Below are 21683 nucleotides of genomic sequence, written 5' to 3'. Positions count from 1 at the left end.
GAGCAAAATCTCCCTTTTTAAAATAAGTTTTAAACCATTCAGTATTGAAACTTTAATTTAAAATTAAAACAAACTAAATTAAACGGCTGAAGGCCTCGCACAGTACTTGAGACAAAAGAAAATATCAATCTAAAAACAACAGAATAGTGGTGCTCAGAAGTGTTCTAAGGTTTGGCCTGAAGAGGTAACTCTAACATAAGTGTAGGTGATACAGGCACCCGAGAATAGGATTAAGTAATCAGATGGCAACCCGACCCAGGAACGGCTGAAGCACCGACCAACAACCTAATCAATTCCGCTGCGCCGGCACGACAACGGAAAGTATCAGCTGAGGACGAAGATACCTGCAACAGTGCGTCTTCAAAATTGGAGTCTAAAAACAGCCAAGGCACAATAACCACTCAAGAATATAAACAATACCAAAGGCTGCGAAACTGCACACGGTACGCACAGCATCAGCACAACGAGAAAATACACACTCGCTACTCTGCCCAACCGACCGACCGCCTACTCCAGTAGGCAGACAGCATTCATAACTGCTCAGTGGAGACCACAGAATCTACACACTGTTCCACGTAAACACATACACCAAGAACTCGAACAATCGTAAAAGCAATCACTGTGGAACAACGAGGACGAATCACAAGTCGAGACACACAGGTAACCCATAAGCGGTCGGTGACCAAATACACGTCGTCCGATGAGACGACCGACCGATGACCAACCAAGGTGGTCCGCGCTCAAGTGATATGTATCGGCAACCGAAGGGCGAGTCATGGCTGTCCGGACCTCACTGCAGCTGCATCCGGACTCAAATCAGTGTCCGTTCGGAACTCGAAGACACGGCGACCCGAGCACGCTGGTTCGGACCCAACCATGCAGAGGTAACACTTGCCCATTGGCCACGACATCCCTGTACAAGGAAGGAACCGACCCACGTCCGGCAAGATGACCAACTGACGAGGCCCAGAAACGGTCAAAAGACCAAACACAATTCGTCCGATGAGACGACCAACCACAGGTCGTTCCCACTCCAGTCTCCTTCCTTGGGACAGTGCACGTGAGTCGCAGGCGGTCTCGGCGAGTACTAGCTGTCCGGACCTCACTGGCGCTGCGTCCTGCCTTACCCCGGACACACGACGAGGCGGAAATGCTGAAGGTCGCTTCAAAGATAATACGACTAATGACGCCAGTAAATCGAATAAGAAACGAGACGACAGTTTCGTTAAGTGAAGCTGTCAAGCAAGAAACGGCACGAACACGAGCCGCGCACGTCTCAGGCATGATCACTGGCTTTTGGGCCGAGGGTGGAAGAATTTCCGAAAAGGCTAAGTTTGGAGACTGGTAGATTGCCACCGAGGTTAAGATACACCGTGTACGGCGCTATCCAAAAGCGGCGCCGAGGCAACTGCACCACAGGCAACAGATCACAGGGGTGAACGAGTGCTACGCATATATGCTCGAGCGAATAGACGTCCAAGTGTTGAGCAACTGACCGCCCAGATGAATCTAGGGGCTACCAACAGTTTCCCCTCAGCTACCGCTCAGGGTACTTTGCTGCTTATGGACCTCCGCATTAGGCAACTGAACCGTGCAGCCATGCTGGCTGCTGTTCATCGGCAACAGAGGTTGGAACTTCCATACAAATACCGCAACTGGACCTCACTGACGGGTGACGGGTGTCGTTTCCATCTATACATCTACATCTACATGATTACTCTGCAATTCACATTCAAGTGCTTGGCAGAGGGTTCATCGAACCACAATCATGCTATCTTTCTACCATTCCACTCCAGAATAGTGTGCGGGAAAAACGAACACCTAAAACTTTCAGTTCGACCTCTGATTTCTCTTATTTCATTTTGATGATCATTCCTACATATGTAGGTTGGGCTCAACAAAATATTTTCGCATTCGGAAGAGAAAGTTCGTAAATAGATATCGCAGCGACGAAAAACGTCTTTGCTTTAATGACTTCCATCCCAACTCGTGTATCATATCTGCTACACTCTCTCCCCTATAACGAGATAATACAAAACGAGCTGCCCTTTTTTGCACCCTTTCAATATCCTCCGTCAATCCCACCTGGTAAGAATCCCACACCGCGAAACAATATTCTAACAGAGGACGAACGAGTGTAGTGTAAGCTGTCTCTTTACTGGACTTGTTGCATCTTCTAAGTGTCCTGCCAATGAAACGCAACCTTTGGCTCGCCTTCCCCACAATATTATCTATGTGGTCCTTCCAACTGAAGTTGTTCGTAATTTTAACACCCAGGTACTTAGTTGAATTGACAGCCTTGAGAATTGTACTATTTATCGAGTAATCGAATTCCAACGGATTTCTTTTGGAAGTCATGTGGATCACCTCACACTTTTCGTTATTTAGCGTCAACTGCCACCTGCCACACCATATAGCAATCTTTTCTAAATCGCTTTGCAACTGATACTGGTCTTCGGATGATCTTAATAGACGGTAAATTGCAGCATCATCTGCGAACAACCTAAGAGAACTGCTCACACTTTCACCCAGGTCATTTATACCGATCAGGAACAGCAGAGGTCCCAGGACGCTTTCCTGGGGAACACCTGATATCACTTCAGTTTTACTCGATGATTTGCCGTTTATTACTACGAACTGGACCTCCCTGACAAGACCTCACGAATCCAGTCGCACAACTGAGACGATACCCCATAGGCCCGCAGCTTGATTAGAAGTCGCTTGTGAGGAACGGTTTCAGCAGCTTTCCGGAAATCTAGAAATACGGAATCACCTTGAGATCCCCTGTCGATAGCGGCCATTACTTCGTGCGAATAAAGAGCTAGCTGCGTGCCACAAGAGCGATGTTTTCTGAAACCATGCTGAGTACGTTTCCAGATGAATCGTATTTTACCTCCATTGAACAAATGGCCGTTGGCGGGTAGCCGGCCGCTGTGGTCGAGCGGTTCTAGGCGCTTGAGCTCGGAACGATGCGGCTGCTACGGTCGCAGGTTTGAATCCTGCCTCGGGCATGGATGTGTGTGATGTCCTTAGTTCAGCTAGATTTAAGCAGTTTTAAGTCTACGGGACTGATGACCTCAGATGTTAAGTCCCATAGTGCTTAGAGCCATTTGAAACATTTTCTTGGCGGGTACGGCGTAAAACACCTGAGAGCAAACAAGAAGGGCTCATCTCGTCATTCTGAAAGGTACAATCGATCAAAGCAAGTTTGCGTCTGTCACTGGGGACCATGTCCACCCCTATAAGCTGTTTGGCTTTCCTCAGCTGTATGACATCTACCAGCAGGACAATGCAATGTTTTACACTGCTCCCAGTGTACGTGAGTGGTTCGAAGAGCACCAGGATGAATTTACCGTACTCACATCACCACCGGACTCTCAGAATTTAAACCCAAACGAGAATGAGTGAGACCACCTCTATCGAGCTGTTCACACCATGGGTCCTCAACGAAGAAACCTAGCGCAGACGGGGACAGCCGTGGACTCGGAATGGCTGCACATTCTCATTACCTTCCAGAGCATCATTGATTCTCTTTCATACACATCCGGCAGCTCTACAAAAGATGGTTACTGAGGCTTTTGACAGGTGATCACAAATGGTTGAAATGGCTGTGATCACTATGGGACTTAACATCTGAGGCCATCAATCTCTTAGAACTTAGAACTACTTAAACCTAGCCAACCTAAGACATCATACACATCCATGCCCGAGGTAGGATTCTAACCTGCGACCGTAGTAGCACAGCGGCCTAGAACCGCTCAGCCACAGAAGCCGACAGGTGATCACATTAATGCGTGTTTAGTTGTACTGATGAGGCTGAATGGCTATCCTCCCACCGTCTCGGTTGTGCTGTGAATCGGACTCGGGTACTCTGTACAAAAGTCGCCCCCAACTTACCTACCTACCACACTTGTACTTAATTGTACAAGAAGTAAAGAGTAAACTAAGCTTTCAAAATAGCCTTATACTGTTCCCATAGTCAACAATAGACGGCCAGATAACCGTTCTACAGTACGCTCTCGATGCAAATGAAGTGAGAGGCAGAACTGGATCCGAGAGTCAGTCATTGGCAGCAGGCCGCTAGGTGACGGCTCGCCCGTAATCTGTCTCTGTCGTCGCCGCCATATTAAATACCTGCAGCGTTCTTACCAGTGCGGCACACAATGGGGGCATTAATACTGTTCCCCGCGCGCGAGTAGCCTCGCAAATGCGCCTTGGCGGGGAACACGCGACGCGACAGTAATTAATAAGTTACTGCCGTCGGCCCTCGCACCCCGCTGCCCACGCCGACAAATGGATGTCGTAAATCCTGGGAAATAACTGAGTACGGCGGACGCTGCGGCACTAATACCGGTGCCGACTGCAGTTTTCAGTTAGTGCACGGTATAATTAGCCGAGAACGAACAGTAAACACACTGGCAGTCGGAGCTAGACACTCTGCGAGAAGGCAGCCGTAACGATTTAATAGCGGAACTCAGCATTTGCTTCTGTTTCAGTTGTTCGGTAGTAGATTACCGGGTTTTAATTAACTTTCTGTAAGTCACGTTGTCGGTGGGTGAGAAACAGCTTAACAAACAGTGACATATATCGTGGCTAAAAGAAGTAGATCTTATTTTGGCAGCAGTTTGATGTAGCTCCGTGTTGAAAGATACCACGATACAGTTCAATTACACTGACATTTGTCCATGCAAAATGAAACGCAGGGCCATTTATGAATGCACAATCTTCACCAACTCACTAACCAGGTCTTGGTATCGCCTTCAAACCAGCAGAAATGTGCGGTCCTGTTCAGATCCTATTTGCGTGGAAAATAGGGCTTGCCATGGCTGAAATTACTATTATTACCTCTATTTTAGGAACAAGCGTGCTAACGGTACTCGTACTACAATTTAGATTTTTGTGAGGAACATCTTATGAACTGTGTGTGGACCCAGAAGACAAAAAAAAAAAAAAAAAAAGAAAAAAAAAAAAAAAACCCGAAGTTTGACCGAATGGCATGGGCTCCTTATTTTGTGAGATATAGCCATATTTATCACATGCAAATTGAAGAAAATAAATATTAGTATAATGGTGAAATTTGTTTAAGTTATCTCAGTTTTGTACACCATAAAACTTGGAATAACACTAGAAATAAAGTTCTCCGGGAATAGGACATACTGGACTGCAGGTTGACAAAAGACATTAGAGTGCATCTGTGAGAAAACTACAATCCTATGTAAACGAAAACGTGTTAAAACCTGAAGTAACCTGTGTACCAATGAGTTGTTTTTATACTAAAACACTAATGCAGGAAAACTGTAATACAGAAAAATGTTCAGAATTTTTTTTGTTATACACACTCTAAAAAAAGAAAAAGGAAACACTTGCACCACGCCGAGTGGAACGGAAATTGGTGTATGACGATTTCAGAAAAAATGGATGATTTAGTCAAGAGAAAGAGCTTCACGAACGGGCCAGTTCAATGACGCTTTGCTCCACCTTTGTCCCTTATGCATCCATTTATTCGGCTTGGCACTGATTTACAGAGTTGTTGGATGTCGTCCTGAGCGATTCCGTGTGTACGTGCGAGCAAAGAGCTGGAAGCCCACGTCCGGGCTGGCGGGTGACCAAACACTTCCCATCGAAAACACTGCAGGATCGCCTTTGTTGCAGCTTCGGTGTGGGCCCGGGCATTGTCATGGAGAACGACAATACCGTATGACAACATTCCTCTTCGCCGGTTCTGAACTGCTCTCCGTAGACGATTTTCTCGACTCGCCGAATCTACTTGCTGAACAAGATCATCCGTTGATATTCGCTTCCTTCCTGACGCCTGCTTCATAAACATCTGCACGTCCTGCTTCAAAGTTCCTGCACCATTTCCGCACTCTGTTATCACACATGACAGCTTCATGAAATCAAGCAGAACTACTCAGTATGAAGAATTCGAATGACAGCACGCATTTCTCACTTGGATGGATACTTTACTGTTCTAGGCATCTTTCTGTACTCATTGTACACTCAGAACTGAAAAATGCGACGTGATGTGATCGAGGGGCATAGTAGAGACACTGCATAACACATGTGCGTAAAGCTTTATCGGACTATCACTGTGTTTTTAAGTTCGTGACTTACCGGGTCTTAAAATAATAGTCCTCGTACAAAAAGAAACATTGCCTTTAAGGCAATAATTTTTGGTCATTTCATTGCTTTATGGTTATTAAATTGTAAATAAAACAAAGAAAGGTGCAAAAAAGAAGAGTAGCGGAAATGGGATGAGCTGCAAACTTAATATCAAAGTAAGGAACCGTGTAGTAGACGAACTGAAAATAACATGTGATGGGCGAAGCGAGGAGGATGCGAGAAGTAAAGTAGCGCAGAAAACAAAGCATTCCTCGCCGGAAGAACTTTTGCTAGTATTAGTCTTCGAGCACGTATTTTTGTGAACGTGCATCCGAAGCACAGCATCGGGCTGAAGTGAACAACGAACTGTGTGAAAATTGGAAAGGATACAGCCCAAGCGTATTGTGATGTGGTGTTACAGGAGAACACTGAACCAGGAAATAATTTGCAACGTATTTGAGAGGCCCGTTGAGGGCAGAAAGTGCAGCGGAAAGCAGAAATCGGATTATATGCAACAAATAATCAAGAAAGATATGAAACCTGGACGATAAACAATTCAGTCAGGAGGAGAATAGAAGTTTCTGAAATGTGGTGTTATAGGAAAATTAAACGGGTAAATCGGATAACAGGCGGTACTAAATCGAATTGAAAAAAAAGGAAATTTATGGCAAAAACTTGCTATCGTTTGATAGGACGCTTCCTGAGGGATCAAGGAAGCTTGAGGAGTGAAAATTGTGGACGGAAGTAAATGTTGTAGGTTGCACTAGTAAAGCAAAAATGAACAGACGTATACAGAATAGACTAACATGGGGAACGGGTGCGAGCGGGCTGTATTAAACTAGTCTTCGGGCTGGAGTCCACCACCACCACAACAATAACAACAACAATATGAATACAGTCCAACGAGTCGTGATTCTGCAAGAAGCATTACGAGACTCCGAGGAGTCTGAATGTTTCCAAACTGCATTTGTCGTCGTACGGACCGTTAGCCTCAAGTGCTGGTCTGCGGTGCCACTGGGCTCGCAACACGATCATCCCTCGTTCGCATAGCCAGTAATCTGGGCACCAGTCTCTGCATTTCTGACGAAAGCCAATGGCTGTGCACTCCCTTTGGGGTCCAAGTGACACTATCTTTTAACAAGATTACTCGAGACCGCATGTTTCCCATGTTGTCCTGAAGTATCTCGATACAGAAGGTACTGGACTGCCGCCTTGGTCTGTACATTCTCCAGAGACCTCACCTGTTGGAAACGTCTGGTCACGAGTTACTGACAGACTGATACATCCACCACCTGCCAGCACTGAGACTGATGGACTGTGGAGTGGGAGCAGCATGGAGTGACGTACCTGCATCTGTCATGCAAGCTCAGCTCGACTCGACGTCCAGCTGCGTCAGAGACGTTGTTGCTGTCAGATGTGGGAGCGCTGCAAACTTAATTTCGCACACTGCATTCCGACAAAGCACCTTCAAATGTAATCGTATACTTTTCTTACTATAACGTAGATGCACACTAACTAGTTTTCGTTATGTGGTATCCTTTCTGGTGTTGCAACTAATACACACACATAAAAAAAAAGTAATGCGTCATCCCGATACGTCGTGAAAAAAAAAAATGGCCCTAAGCACTATGGGACTTAACTTCTGAGGTCATCAGTCCCCTAGAACTTAGAACTACTTAAATGTAACTAACATAAGGACATCACAAACATCCACGCCCGAAGCAGGATTCTAACCTGCGACCGTAGCGGTCGCGCGGTTCCAGACTGTAGCGCCTAGAAGCGCTCGGCCACTCCGTCCTGCACACACAGTTACAGTGAGTGCTACCTACAGGAAGAGCGCCGTATTCGAATGGACTGCAGAATTCCAGCAGAAAGTGAAACACCAGTGGAGGCGCATTACAGAAGTCTTTGAAACTGTAGAGTGGTCACCCATCATGCCTCTAAGGACAATCGTGATGAATGATCGGAGTCGCCACCATCATGTCATACGTAGAAGGCTTGTCAACGAGGGAAGTTACTCGGCGTGCTCTCCGTGGTCAAAGTGATGTAGTGCAGTCGTGGAACTGTTTCCAACTGATAGCTAACGTTCGACAGGTGCAAAGGATAATGGATAACTACGACTTTTGAGTCAAAGGAACAGAGGGCGAGTGAAGCAGAATTGGATTCAGCGCCTGATGAGGCTACAGGAGGTCATCTATTGCATCAAACATCTACGACACGATAACATGGTGCGAATCTGCCTTTTTGACGATCATGGCGAGCAGCACGTCGTACACCACAAAACCAAATATTCCGTTTCCGATCGGCAAGAATTTATGCGTAACGGGCGCGTGTTGTTTACCAACGAAACTCGGATCTGCTTGTGACATGATAATTACAGACCGCGTGTCTAAAGGCAACCCGGTAATATCGAAAGCTTCAACACTGTGTCCCACATTTGCAAGAAGAATGTGGTGGAATCATGTTGTGGGGTGGCGGTACACGGAGCAATGGTGTGGTCGTTCTCGTGGTCGTTCAGCGGCGTCTCACCCTTCTACGGTACAGGGACGAGATGCGGCAACCAATAGTGTCACCGTATCGCCAACATCCTGGTGACAACTTCATCATTATGGTTGGCAACTAACGTGCTCGTCACGCTGTTCTCTTGCACTCTTTCCTTCAGCATGTTAATATCACCAGGATGCAGTGGCCTACCTGTTCCCCGGACTTGAACCCAATCGAAAATGTGTGGATGTGTGGAATAGATTGAAACGAGCTGTTCTTGGACAGTATGAAAGACCACGTACTCTGTGCGACATACGCAGAACCACGCAGAGTGGGAAAATTTGGACGAGAGCTGTCTTGGTGATCTCATCGATGGTATGTCACAACGGATCCAAGCCTAAATCCGATGAAGGGGACCTTCCATCGGTATTAACGGATCAAATATCTCACGAAATAAGCGTCTAACGAAAAAACTACAAAGAACGAAACTTGTTTAGCTTGAAGGGGGAAACCAAATGGCGCTATGATTGGCCCGCTAGATGGCGCTGCTATTGGTCAAACGGATATCAACAACGTTTTTTAAATAGGAACCCCCCCATTTTTTATTAAATATTCGTGTAGTACCTAAAGAAATATCAATGTTTTAGTTGGACCACTTTTTTCGCTTTGTCAGAGATGGCGCTGTAATAGTCACAAACATATGGCTCACAATTTTAGACGAACAGGTAGGTTTTTTAAATTAAAATACAGAATGTTGGTACGTTTGAACATTTTATTTCGGTTGTTCCAATGTCATACATTTACCTTTGTGAATTTATCATTTCTGAGAACGCATACTGTTACAGCGTGATTACCTGTAAATACCACAAACATGCAATACATGGTCAAAATGATGTCCGTCAACCTCAATGCATTTGGCAATACGTGTAACGACATTCCTCTCAACAGCGAGTAGTTCGCCTTCCGTAATGTTCGCCCATGCACTGACAATGCGCTGACCCACGTTGTCAGGCGTTGTCGGTGGATCACGATAGCAAATATCCTTTAACTTTCCCCACAGAAAGAAATCCGGGGACGTCAGATCCGGTGCTTCGATGACGAATCCACCTGTCATGAAATGTGCTATTCAATATCGCTTCAACCGCTGGTGAGCAATGTTCCGGACATCCATCATGTTGGAAGTACATCGCCATTCTGTCATGCAGTGAAACATGTTGCAGTAACATCGGTAGAACATTACGTAGGAAATAAGCATACATTGCAGCATTTAGATCGCCATCGATAAAATGGGGGCGAATTATCCTTCCTCCCATAATGCCGCACCATACATTAACCCGCCAAGGTCGCTGATGTTCCACTTGTCGCAGCGATCGTGGATTTTCCGTTGCCCAATAGTGCAGATTATGCCGGTTTACGTTACCGCTGTTGATGAATGACGCTTCGTCGCTAAACAGAACGCGTCCAAAAAATCTGTCATCGTCCCGTAATTTCTCTTGTGCCCAGTGGCATAATTTTACACGACGTTCAGAGTCGTCGCCATACAATTCTTGGTGGATAGCAATATGGTACGGTTGCAATCGATGTTGATGTAGCATTCTCAACACCAACGTTTTTGAGATTCTCGATTATCGCGCAGTTTGTCTGCTACTGATGTGCGGATTAGCCGCGACAGCAGCTAATACATCTACTTGGGCATCATCATTTGTTGCAGGTCGTGGTTGACGTTCACATGTGGCTAAATACTTCCTGTTTCCTTAAATAACGTAACTATACGATGAACGGTCCGGACACTTGGATGATGTCGTCCGGGATACCGAGCAGGATACATAGCACACGCCCGTTGGGCATTTTGATCACAATAGCCATGCATCAACACGATATCGACCTTTTCCGAAGTTGATAAACGGTCCATTTTAACACGGGTAATGTATCAAGAAGCAAATACCGTCCGCACTTGAGGAATGCTACGTGATACCACGTACTTATACGTTTGTGACTATTACAGCGCCATCTATGACAAAGCGAAAAAGTGGTCCAAGTAAAACATTCATATTTCTTTACGTACTACACAAATATGTAATTAAAAAAAATGGGTGTTCCTATTTTTAAAAAAACGCAGTTGATATCCGTTTGACCTATGGCAGCGCCATCTAGCGGGCCAACCATAGCGCCATCTGGTTTCCCCCTTCAATCTAGACGAGTTTCGTTCTTTGTAGTTTTTTCGTTTGACGCTTATTTCGTGAGATATATGGCCCGGTCACTATGAATGGACCACCCTGTGTACGCATGCCTCAGAACCAATTTTTGTTTTCTGTAGCATGAACTTCGAAGTAAAGGCGTGATGCAAACCTTATGTTGATGTGTGTAGCAAGCAGTGTACAGATGCGAGCTGGGATCAGCTGAAATACTCGCCGTCTGCAAGGCCGTAGCAGCGTTCCGAGAAGGGCCCCGGAGCGACGGCTGTCGATGGGACGTGAAGACACGGCGGGCGCTTATCGCCGGGCGGAGTGCCGGGTTCGAGCCCGGAGCGCGGACCGCCCGCGGCGGCCAATCAGCGACAAGGCCAGGCGCGGTGTCACCGCGAGAAACGAGCGCGGCCGCGGGCGAGGGGAGCGGCGGTGCCGGCTGCGAGCCGCAGCAAAACGAGCACACAGCCACAGCCGCGGCCAGCACGGGCCTGGTGGGTGGTGGCCCGCGGCGCAGCTCTCCTCCGCTCTCCTCTTTTTGCCTTTTCGATGATTTAAAATATGGCGGCGCGGCGCCCTGCCCGCTGCGGCCGGGCCGGCCCAATTTAGTCGCGGCGTGGCCCGCGGCGAGGCGGCTGGCCATTACGTTGCTAGGCAGGGGCACAGCGGAGGAAAGGCAGCGCCGGCCCCAGGTGCGCTGTCCCGATCTCCCCCCGCCCATAACGCGCCACAGCGCCGCATCTCTCCATCTCCCCAGATAAAGCGCCGTTCCGCAGCCTGCGCCCATCGCCGCCCGCATCTTCCACTCGCTGCTCACATCGTACTACGCTCATCAATTAGTGTCACAGGCAAAACGGGAAAGATTTGTGTCGTCAGAGTCCGCAGCTTCAGCTCTTAGTAACTGACTCGATGGTGAGATTCTTATACTGCAAAGAGCACGCGTTCTCAACTTGCCACGACAGGAGTACACAATACCCCTTGAACTAAAGTCAACCGTACATTTTTTTTTTTTATTTTTCTGAGTCGTAAGTCTTAACCGCTTTGATGCGGCCTGCCGCAAATTCCCCTCCTGTACAAAGCTCTTAATCTCAGGGTAGCACTTGCACCCAACGTACTCAGTCGTTTAGTGGAAGTATTCCAATTCCGTCTGCCCCTACAGTTTTTGCACCCTACAACTCCGTCTAGGATCACGGAGGTTATTTCCGATATCTTAACAAATGTCCCAACATACTGTCCCTTCTGGTTGTCAGTATTTTCCATCATTCTATTCTTTCATTCATCACAGCTTACGGTATTGTGCAATAAAGCTATTGCTCCACAACAGCACACTTCACTGCATTTCACAAGCGACAGCCTCGACCGTACCTAGCAACATTCTAAAGGATAATTATTCGAGATGAGTAGGCGCGCCTCTCAGGCATTCTACCAAGTCAACAACCATCTTAAACTCTATATAGAAATTTCTTTACCAAATCCTATCCTTGAGAGGTAACTTCACATTCCGAAAAGAACCAGGCTATAACTTGTTCAATTCATAACTGAAAGTGCCATTGTGATTTTTCAGAATTTTTGCAAAATAAATAATAACTTTCGTTAGTTTTATGTTTTTCTTACACTAACTAGCACTACTCCAGTACCCAAGTATCCCACCAGTTACGTAAGAAATTTTGTGAATTTTTGTGTCATTTCCTTACAGCGGACGACTCCAGAAGATATTTATTGCTGAAACTTTTAAAGGTATTTCTCTTTAGAAAGTTAGGAGCGTCTGTCTGACTCCTGCAGTAGTGTGCGGGTGGACATTGCATCTTGCAGGAGCCACAGGGTAAAGGATACATCTCAGATTAATCCGTTGCGCAGAATAACAGAATAAAAGATCAAACCCACACCTCAGAGAGTTTGTGGAGTTTGAGGGTCAGCGAAAGTGGAGGCTATATTAACAATTTTAACTCTTTATCTCGCAATCTAGTAATCACACTAAAAACTGTAAAGGCGAAATTATACAGCTGCTATGAACTCTAAAGAATTAAAATCAGTATCTACATCTACATCCGTCTACATCTACATCCGTACTCCGCAAGCCACCTGACGGTGTGTGGCGGAGGGTACCATGAGTACCTCTATCGGTTCTCCCTTCTATTCCAGTCACGTATTGTACGTGGAAAGAAGGATTGTCGGTATGCTTCTGTGTGGGCTCTAATCTCTCTGATTTTATCCTCATGGTCTCTTCGCGAGATATACGTAGGAGGGAGCAATATACTGCTTGACTCTTCGGTGAAGGTATGTTCTCGAAACTTGAACAAAAGCCCGTAGCGAGCTACTGAGCGTCTCTCCTGCAAAGTCTTCCACTGGAGTTTATCATCTCCGTATCATGATGATTTAGTTGTTGAAGCGTGCTTATGAAGATGAATGTGAGTGAAACAGAGACAAAGTAACTGCGGTCTCAATAAAAAATGTATGTTTATGTTAGAATGTTTCAATAAGGACGCTGACAACCCGTCGAGTGCGCTCATAACTACTGATACCATCGAAAACAATTCATAAACCTGGAAGTTACTTGCACAGCTGCCAGGTCGTTTCAGTAACCAAATTATTTCCAGATTATGACTGTTAAATGTTAGTTAAAATCTCACCAACGGCTGTGATGCATTCGTGATTGGTGGCAGACGTACGTGATGAGGCAGTTTAAGAAAAAAAAAAGTACGTAAATTGTTTATTACTTCAAAAGTAAGCGCCATAGCTGTTAATACAAATATGGAAACTGCATGGGAAGGTTCGGGAGTGTATGAAGGATGTGCGAGTGCTTCCCAACGAAACTTCGGCAGCATACTCGAACTCCACGTGGGCTGCCCCGCATGCTGCTGAGGTCGTTTCGAGAACGCTACATAAGTTTTGTTGGTAACCCCTTACACATCTGCCATACAGTTTACATATCTCCTCATACTATTTAGATAATTCCTCGAGCCCTGGAGGAAGACGTTATTAAGCGTCGAAATGATTCGGACGAAGAGGTGCGCACCAGGGTACAATCATTGTTCCGTAGGCAACCGTAATTTTTTTCCTTGAAGGCATTGACTGTTTTGTCTCACTGTGGGATTACTTTCGAGGATTACTTTCGAAATAATAAACAGTTTACGTACTATTTTCCATCTTTCACGTGTCCGTTTAACTGTTCCTTAAAATACCTCCCGCATTCGATATTGTATTGGCTTTATAATTAGAGCTATTCTTACCGAGTTATAGGAGGGTCTAACATCAGCGACCGCTTAGGCTACTTCTCAGCGTAAAACAATATTCTTAAACCACTTGAGCCATGTCTTTTTCCTGGGGTAAGGTAGCTGACGCCGTCCTTAGTAACGTAATGTACGAGGCAGAGAGGTTCATTAGCAGAGAGGATCGTGCGTAAGGCAGATGGTAGGCCTTTAAGGGTATGAAACAGATCCAATGAATGCAATTTCTTCTAGATTATCTTCGTTTAGAAATCTGCCTTCCATTGCAGAGTGCAAAATTGCTTCGGGCCAGCCCTTTCTATCATCATCACAGTACAGAAGTAATGATAATCATGTTGGCATTTACACTGATCTTGAAGCACTTGTATAAATTTTAGTAAAGATATTACTCGTGTTAAAGAAGGAGCTTTGCTTCTTTCATTGGTAAGAACATCATATTCTTTGTTAAATAAGGTGGCTGAATTTCAGTGGTAAACAGAGATATTCAAAAACAAGGAACAGATTTCAAACATTTATATTTCCCAAATTAGAAAAAGTAGCACCATAATTCCAACGTTCGTAGACAGACAACAGTTTAGAATCTGAACAGTCCAAGTAGATGTTCCAATCACGACCGCATTGGCGCTGTTGCTTTCTTCTTCATGTAGAATACTGTGAAAGGAGTAAACTATGGAGAGGTACTTGAGAACCGTATATTTCCTCAACCTGAAGATGATTCAGATGGCTTCTTTGTCATGCAAGATGGTCCCCTGCCTCATTTTTCTAAGCACGTTCGATGTTACCCAAATGACACCATTCCAAGAGATTGGATTGGAATAGGAGCAGAAGAAGATGAACGTTTCAGGTGGCCTCCCACGTCTCCAGATTTCATATCTTGTGACTTTCATCACTGGGGTAACATAAAAAATCGCGGTTTTTTCCCCCGTATGCTCGACATTTCATTGTTCAAGCTGTAAATTCGATATGGAGAGACCACCTGCTTCGTGTGTGGGAGAAAATGAGTCATCGTTTCAATATTTGTAATGTAACACAGTGTGCTGACATTGAATGCATAAAAATTTGAACTTTTCTCTTTCCAGGAACGATGGAATTGCGTTTCTATCTTTTGTAGTTTGAAAGTAATAAATGTTTGAAATCTGTTCCATCTTTTTGAATAGCCCTGTACAACCAAATCTCTGAACAGAAAGGCAGGTTGATTTAGACTCATGGATATAATCCGGAGCAAAGCGACAAATTAGATTACTGTTGGCAGAAACTTGTACGTTACCGTTGCGTCGACATTCTGGATATTGGCAGACCTCGCAACCCTGTTTCTGCGATGGTGAATTTGCCGTCGTCGACTCACCTGAAACAAAAAGACAACTTAATGGAAGTGAAACCCACCACGCACCACTCAGAAGCTATGTATTAAATCTAAACTGTTCTGAGGCACCAACAAAAAAAAAAAAAAAAAAAAAAAAAAAAAAAAAATCTGCACTTATACCCATCACACCGTGTACATTGCAGAAATGTTGTTAGCACAAATCTCCAAAAGATCTTAACCGATTTATTTCAAACTCTTACAAGATAAATTAACAGATGTTTTCTTCCCCGCAGTCACTTTTAACAGAAAACAGGAAATTTGTATTTAGGGGCTAACAGCTTATGATCAGAATACTATTACAGGATCTTAATCGTCAGAAACTTTGAAATCCTACCGGTTCACACATTAAAACTTGTAAGTAGGCTGTCTAGGTTTTTATATTGGTAACGCCACGTAGGGCTCTGTATGAAAATTACTGGCTGTGCTATGTGCAGTCTGTGGCTGGTTGGCATTGTTGTAATATTCGCTATTGTAGTGTTGGGCAGATGGATGTGAACAGCGCGTAGCGTTGCGCAGTTGGAGGTGAGCCGCCAGCAGTGGTGGATGTGGGGAGGGAGATGGCGGAGTTTTGAAATTTGTAAGAATGGATGTCATGAACTGCTATATATATTATGACAAGTCATAAGAGTCGAGGGGCATGAAAGGGAAGCAGTTGTTGGGAAGGGAGTAAGACAAGGTTGTAGCCTCTCCCCGATGTTATTCAATCTGTATATTGAGCAAGCATTAAAGGAAACAAAAAAAAAATTCGGAGTAGGTATTAAAATCCATTGAGAAGAAATAAAAACTTTGAGGTTCGCCGATGACATTGTAATTCTGTCAGAGACAGCAAAGGACCTGGAAGAGCAGTTGAACGGAATGGATAGTGTCTTGAAAGGAGGATATAAGATGAACATCAACAAAAGCAAAACGAGGATAATGGAATGTAGTCAAATTAAATCGGGTGATGCTGAGGGAATTAGATCAGGAAATGAGACACTTAAAGTATTAAAGCAGTTTTGCTATTTATGAAGTAAAATAACTGGTGATGGTCGAAGCAGAGCGGATATAAAATGTAGACTGGCAATGGCAAGGAAAGCGTTTCTGAAGAAGAGAAACTTGTTAACATCGAGTATAGATTTATGTATCAGGAAGTCGTTTCTGAAAGTATTTGTATGGAGTGTAGCCATGTATGGAAGTGAAACATGGACGATAACTAGTTTGGACAAGAAGAGAATAGAAGCTTTCGAAATGTGGTGCTACAGAAGAATATTGAAGATTAATTGGGTAGATCACATAACTAATGAGGAGGCATTGAATAGGATTGGGGAGAAGAAAAGTTTGTGGCACAACTTGACTAGAAGAAGGGATCGGTTGGTAGGACATGTTTTGAGGCATCAAGGGATCACAAATTTAGCATTGGAGGGCAGCGTGGAGGGTAATAATCGTAGAGGGAGACCAAGAGATGAATACACTAAGCAGATTCAGGGATGAAGAAGCTTGCACAGGACAGAGTAGCATAGAGAGCTGCATCAAACCAGTCTCAGGACTGAAGACAACAACAACAACAACAACAACAACAACAAGACTGGATGTCATGAACTGCTATATATATATATATATATATATATATATATATATATATATATATATATATATATATATATTATGACTTTTGAACACTATTAAGGTAAATGCACTGTTTGTTCTCTATCAAAATCTTTCATTTGCTAAGTATGCCTATCAGTAGTTAGTGCCTTCAGTAGTTAGAATATTTTATTTAGCTGGCAGTAGTGGCGCTCGCAGTATTGCAGTAGCTTGAGTAACGAAGATTTTTGTGAGGTAAGTGATTTGTGAAAGGTATAGGTTAATGTTAGTCAGGGCCATTCTTTTGTAGGAATTATTGAAAGTCAGACTGCGTTGCGCTAAAAATATTGTGTGTGTCAGTTTAAAGAAAGTCATGTACAATTTTTCTAAGGGGACGTTTCAAACTATGCGAAATATTGTCACTGAATCTACTATCGTCACAGATCGATCGGGTGAAGATATCTCTCGCAAAGCCGGTGTACTAGTGATCCTAACCGATTTGTTCATTAATTTTGAGCAACTTCCGTTCCCTATCATGCTTTTGTGTGCAATAAAAGAAAACAAGGATCAAGGTCAGAAAGTGGGAGGAGGAGAAGATGGACAGAGAAGTATGGGAGCAGATGAACAAGACAGGGGCAAAGAGGAGACGGCTTGATAGATTAGGCAGGAGGAGATGAGGAGAGAGGGGGAGAAGTGTGAGGGTAGAGAGAGGGGTAGGAGGAGAAGATGGACAGGGAGTGGTGGGAGATGGAGCTTAGGACGTAGATCCAGTTCACATACATATTTAGCAATTGCGAAGCATTGCCTAGTTTGTAAGTACAATGTAAATACTGGTGTTCGACTATTTAAATCAGCCTTACACACTACTTAACCTAAATTGTCCTACGGACAGACACACACACCCATGCCCGAGGGAGGACTCGAACCTCCGCCGGGACCAGCTGCACAGTCCATGACGGCAGCGCCTTAGACCGCTCGGCTAAACCCGGGCGGCAGTCTTAATGCAACTGCGTTTACTATACCACAAAGCAAGATGACAAACCGAATTTTTGTTCAGTGTAAGAAGATGGCTCGTACAGACTGGAATTAGCAGCAGTTTGCAATAATGTTTGTACAGCAGCTGATGGTTTGCCCTTCATTGTATTTCCTGAATTGTTTCCGGCTGACAGAATATTGCGTCATCTTTCGAGCGTGCATGCGGGACAGTGTTGTTATCTTCTCTCGATATTTCGGCTGATAAGTGTACAACCACCTTGTAGGTGAGTCAATGACAGAATTAAAGCCTCTTGACACAACGCTTTGGAGTAAATGCACGTGATGCAGCTCGCCCTTCTATGTCTCTACATCAGAGCACGGCCCTCTTGATGCGGTATAATCCGACATTCATCGTTTTCATTCTTATTTCTGAAGTACGCGTTATTATTCCACAGTATTATGTCGAGTCTGTCAGCGACTTAAATTGAAGATGGTTGTACAGTTATGAAGCGAAATGTGGGAAGAAAAAGTATGTGCCCCAAGTCCATGGCCGCAAGTTAATGCAATATATCTTTCACTCATTTTATAAATTCGTATCTAAGATCTCCTGAAAGACAATGCCGAGGCGATTCAGTTCAATTGTTGTATGGATCACTTCCCAATTCATCTGTGTCACGGTATACGGAATACGAGTGGGTTACATAAATCCTTTACGAATTATTATGTTTTTACTGATTTCACGCTACAATATCATGGAATATGTCGCTTTTTGTTCCTGATTAAGCCCGTTTTCTATCTTTTTTACGTCACCGCTCTACCTAATTCTCTCCCTTACCTCGTATTATTTCCATCCACAAAACTTACCAGGGATCGACTTACCACATCAACTCTCATAATTTTTACCTAACAATTCTTCTCAAAAACCACTATCTTACATTTCAGCCCTCAAGATGTGGCATAATCCGTCGCACATTATTTCCACTCGGCCATTCTAGCTGTCCTCTGCCAAACCACTTTTCCCTATTGCATGTTCTTAAACTTCATATATATCTTTTCCTACTAACTTCAGAGTTTTCTTTGGCATTATAGTAGAGTTAACGACGAGACTTCCTCATTCAGACTTAAAATCTAAAACCTTGATCATGGCAAAATAGTTCATGGATGAACGCCGGTTGTCAGTGTCCAACAGGAACAATATTTCATCAGCGTAGAAATAGTTTACTTGTGAACTATTTCTCCATGAAGTTCGCCGAGAGAATAGTCTTGATGATATTTGAAATATAACTGAGGAAATATTAATTCGTTGGAAAGTATCCGTAATTTAACTTCCTGTAAAAGACAGGACTGAATAGCGGAAATTTATTCTATGATAACCAGTTACGGGCTAGAAGCGGAGAGGAAGGAATAACAGTTTAAATAAACTATTAAGAATGTGAAGGTAATAGGGTACCTGTGCCGTGTTCGTAACGTATCAATATCGCTTTTACGATTTGACCGCTGAAACTGTTTCTCTGAATGTATACTTCGGAGAAGGAGCAGCGCGGCGTTTAGAAGGAAATCGTCGTGCCGGCTTAGGCGACTTTAACACGATCCTGAGCCTCAAGGCTGCTGCCTGTTCTCAGAACAGTGCAGTCGCTGGGATTGTGCATCATACATCACAGGCTGCCGTGTTCAGTGAGCGATGCAAAGAACACCGTGTTCTATGGACACGACTTCATGTTTATCAGATGAAGCATTACGAGGTAGAATAAATACTCCGGCTCGATAACACATGGTCACTGTCTCGTATTCACGCATAACTGTTAAACGCGAGAGGTTTAGCTAGTGGCACCACATGTCAAATATTAAAATTTCGTTGTTTGCCTACGTTCATTATGTTTTCATTCCTGAGCTGGGACAGCTTCAGTCTAACGCTACTGAGAACCCACAATAATGATAAGGTTAAAACTAAAACTGTATCAGTCCGAATGTTGATTCTAAACATACAGGGTTTCAGCGCACATTGGTCTGTTGGAGTTGCTGTGCTACAAACTTCCTCCTATCTGATAACAGCGCGTGTTCTGAGTCCATTTATATTTTGCACAAACACAAAACATTTCATTGGGTAATTAATTGTTAGGAAGGAAAAACTCGGAATAGCCAGGAGTCTAGGCCCAAGACTTTGATTAGTAGTCCCACAGTTGTAATAGATCTCAAAACAAAATCAGAGGACGTGAGATAAGAAGGACGCCAACATAGACGTTGTTAGTGCAGGCATGCTGCGTATTGGGCTAGTCACATGAGGAACTGGACACGACATAAATACGGAAAATACGAGTAGCAACGTTTTGGGCGATTTACAAAGCTACCTTGGCGCCAGTCATAATTTTGCCAGCGACTAAAGTGTGAACAAAGGTCTTCAATTTTGACCGAAGTCTTCATACACAAGGGAATGTAAAAAGGCCGTTTATTCGCGTCACAGTATTTATCACATTGTTTCCTATGGTCTGCTCACACAAGGCACGTGGCTGATGCTGTTAATAAATCAGTTAGTCTTATCCCACGGTATCTGAGACGAATCCATGTACACAAGTTTTGAAAACATAACAAACACAATATTACGCGCTAGAGATTCAAAAGAACAAGCAAACGCCGGACGGATTGAAGCCCACCTCCTTTTCTGATATTAATTCTCACAGCAGTACAAAGAACTAAATCGTTCCTGTCCAAAACTGGAAAACTACGTCTCGCTCCATGGACAGTGTCATCAGCACAACAAAAAACTGTTGCAGTGAAAAATGGCCATCTAGTACATAAACATCTTTGCACTGACTGAGAAGCGAAGTGTGCAGATGTAGGAGCAACGTGGTTAAGTGCCCAGCTCTAACACTTTCGTCTCTACCACCGTTGCTTATCGACAGGAGTAGCTTATGATACGACGAAGTAGCTAGAAAAATCGAGTTGATAACTGGGACAAATGTAGTGAAGAAATAAAAAGACGAGAATCTTTTGATCTGCTAACGCAATGAACGTAGCGATGCAGTTGGTGACAGCCGTGGCAGACAACGATACTATTGAAGTCTATAGAAACATGTTATTTGGTTTCACATTTCATCCACAGAGAATAAGTGACGATAGTGGATCAGCATCGCCTGCATACTAAACAATTTAACGTCTCAGGACGCAACCTTCACGAAATTAATTATCTTATATTGCTGAGAGGGATATATTTCGAAAGATTGACCTAAGTGTACGAAAAATTACAAGTGCCAACTGTGTACTTTATATTTCCTGACAGTGTGCCTTTTTATCAGTTTCTACTGTAACATTGGTCATAATACACACGCCTTTTGTTAATGGCCAGCTATACATACGAGAAATTAAGAAACATTCATTGCGTCATCACTGACGAGAGAGCTTTGTTCGAACGGAGAATCATTGTCATCTGTAGGTGATGAAGTTGACATTTTCCGCAGTTGCTGGTCACATTCAGATGAAACTTGGTTGGGGAGACGGACGGGCCCGGAAGGGGCAGTTCTGAAGGGAAACCGTTCAATGTTACCTAACTGCCACAGAGCGGGGAAGCTCAGACTAACAGCTCAGGCCTAACTTGGGCTTTGCGAGTGCGGGCTACCAGGAAGACAGACCAGCGAGTCTCTTTGATGATTAGTAGGCCTTTGAGGGTGGGTTCCACACAACTCCACGTAACTAATGGACGACCAGCTGCTTCCCTGAGCCACGCTGGCTTACGATGCGGTAAACAGTTACCTTGAATCCCGTAGCAATATTTATTCAAATATCAGT

General features: G+C 44.2%; 1 protein-coding gene across 2 annotated transcripts in view; it reads right to left on the bottom strand.

Moving 5' to 3' along the window:
* Positions 1-21683, bottom strand: part of LOC126267432 (BTB/POZ domain-containing protein Tiwaz) — a 760252-nt gene that overhangs the window by 541152 nt on the left and 197417 nt on the right. Inside the window, exon 1 of one of the 2 annotated variants that reach the window (XM_049972687.1) lies at positions 15267-15332. The exons of the other annotated variant lie outside the window; for it this stretch is intronic. Coding sequence (XP_049828644.1) covers positions 15267-15280 — 14 coding nt within the window. The 5' untranslated portion in view covers positions 15281-15332. Of the gene's footprint in view, positions 1-15266; positions 15333-21683 lie in introns of those variants that run through there. 2 annotated transcript variants of the gene reach the window in all.

Source organism: Schistocerca gregaria, chromosome 1, assembly GCF_023897955.1.
Source record: "Schistocerca gregaria isolate iqSchGreg1 chromosome 1, iqSchGreg1.2, whole genome shotgun sequence".
NCBI classification, from domain to species: domain Eukaryota; kingdom Metazoa; phylum Arthropoda; class Insecta; order Orthoptera; family Acrididae; genus Schistocerca; species Schistocerca gregaria.
The sequence above is the reverse complement of the archived record's forward strand: the minus strand, read 5'-3'. Positions and strand labels throughout refer to the sequence as shown.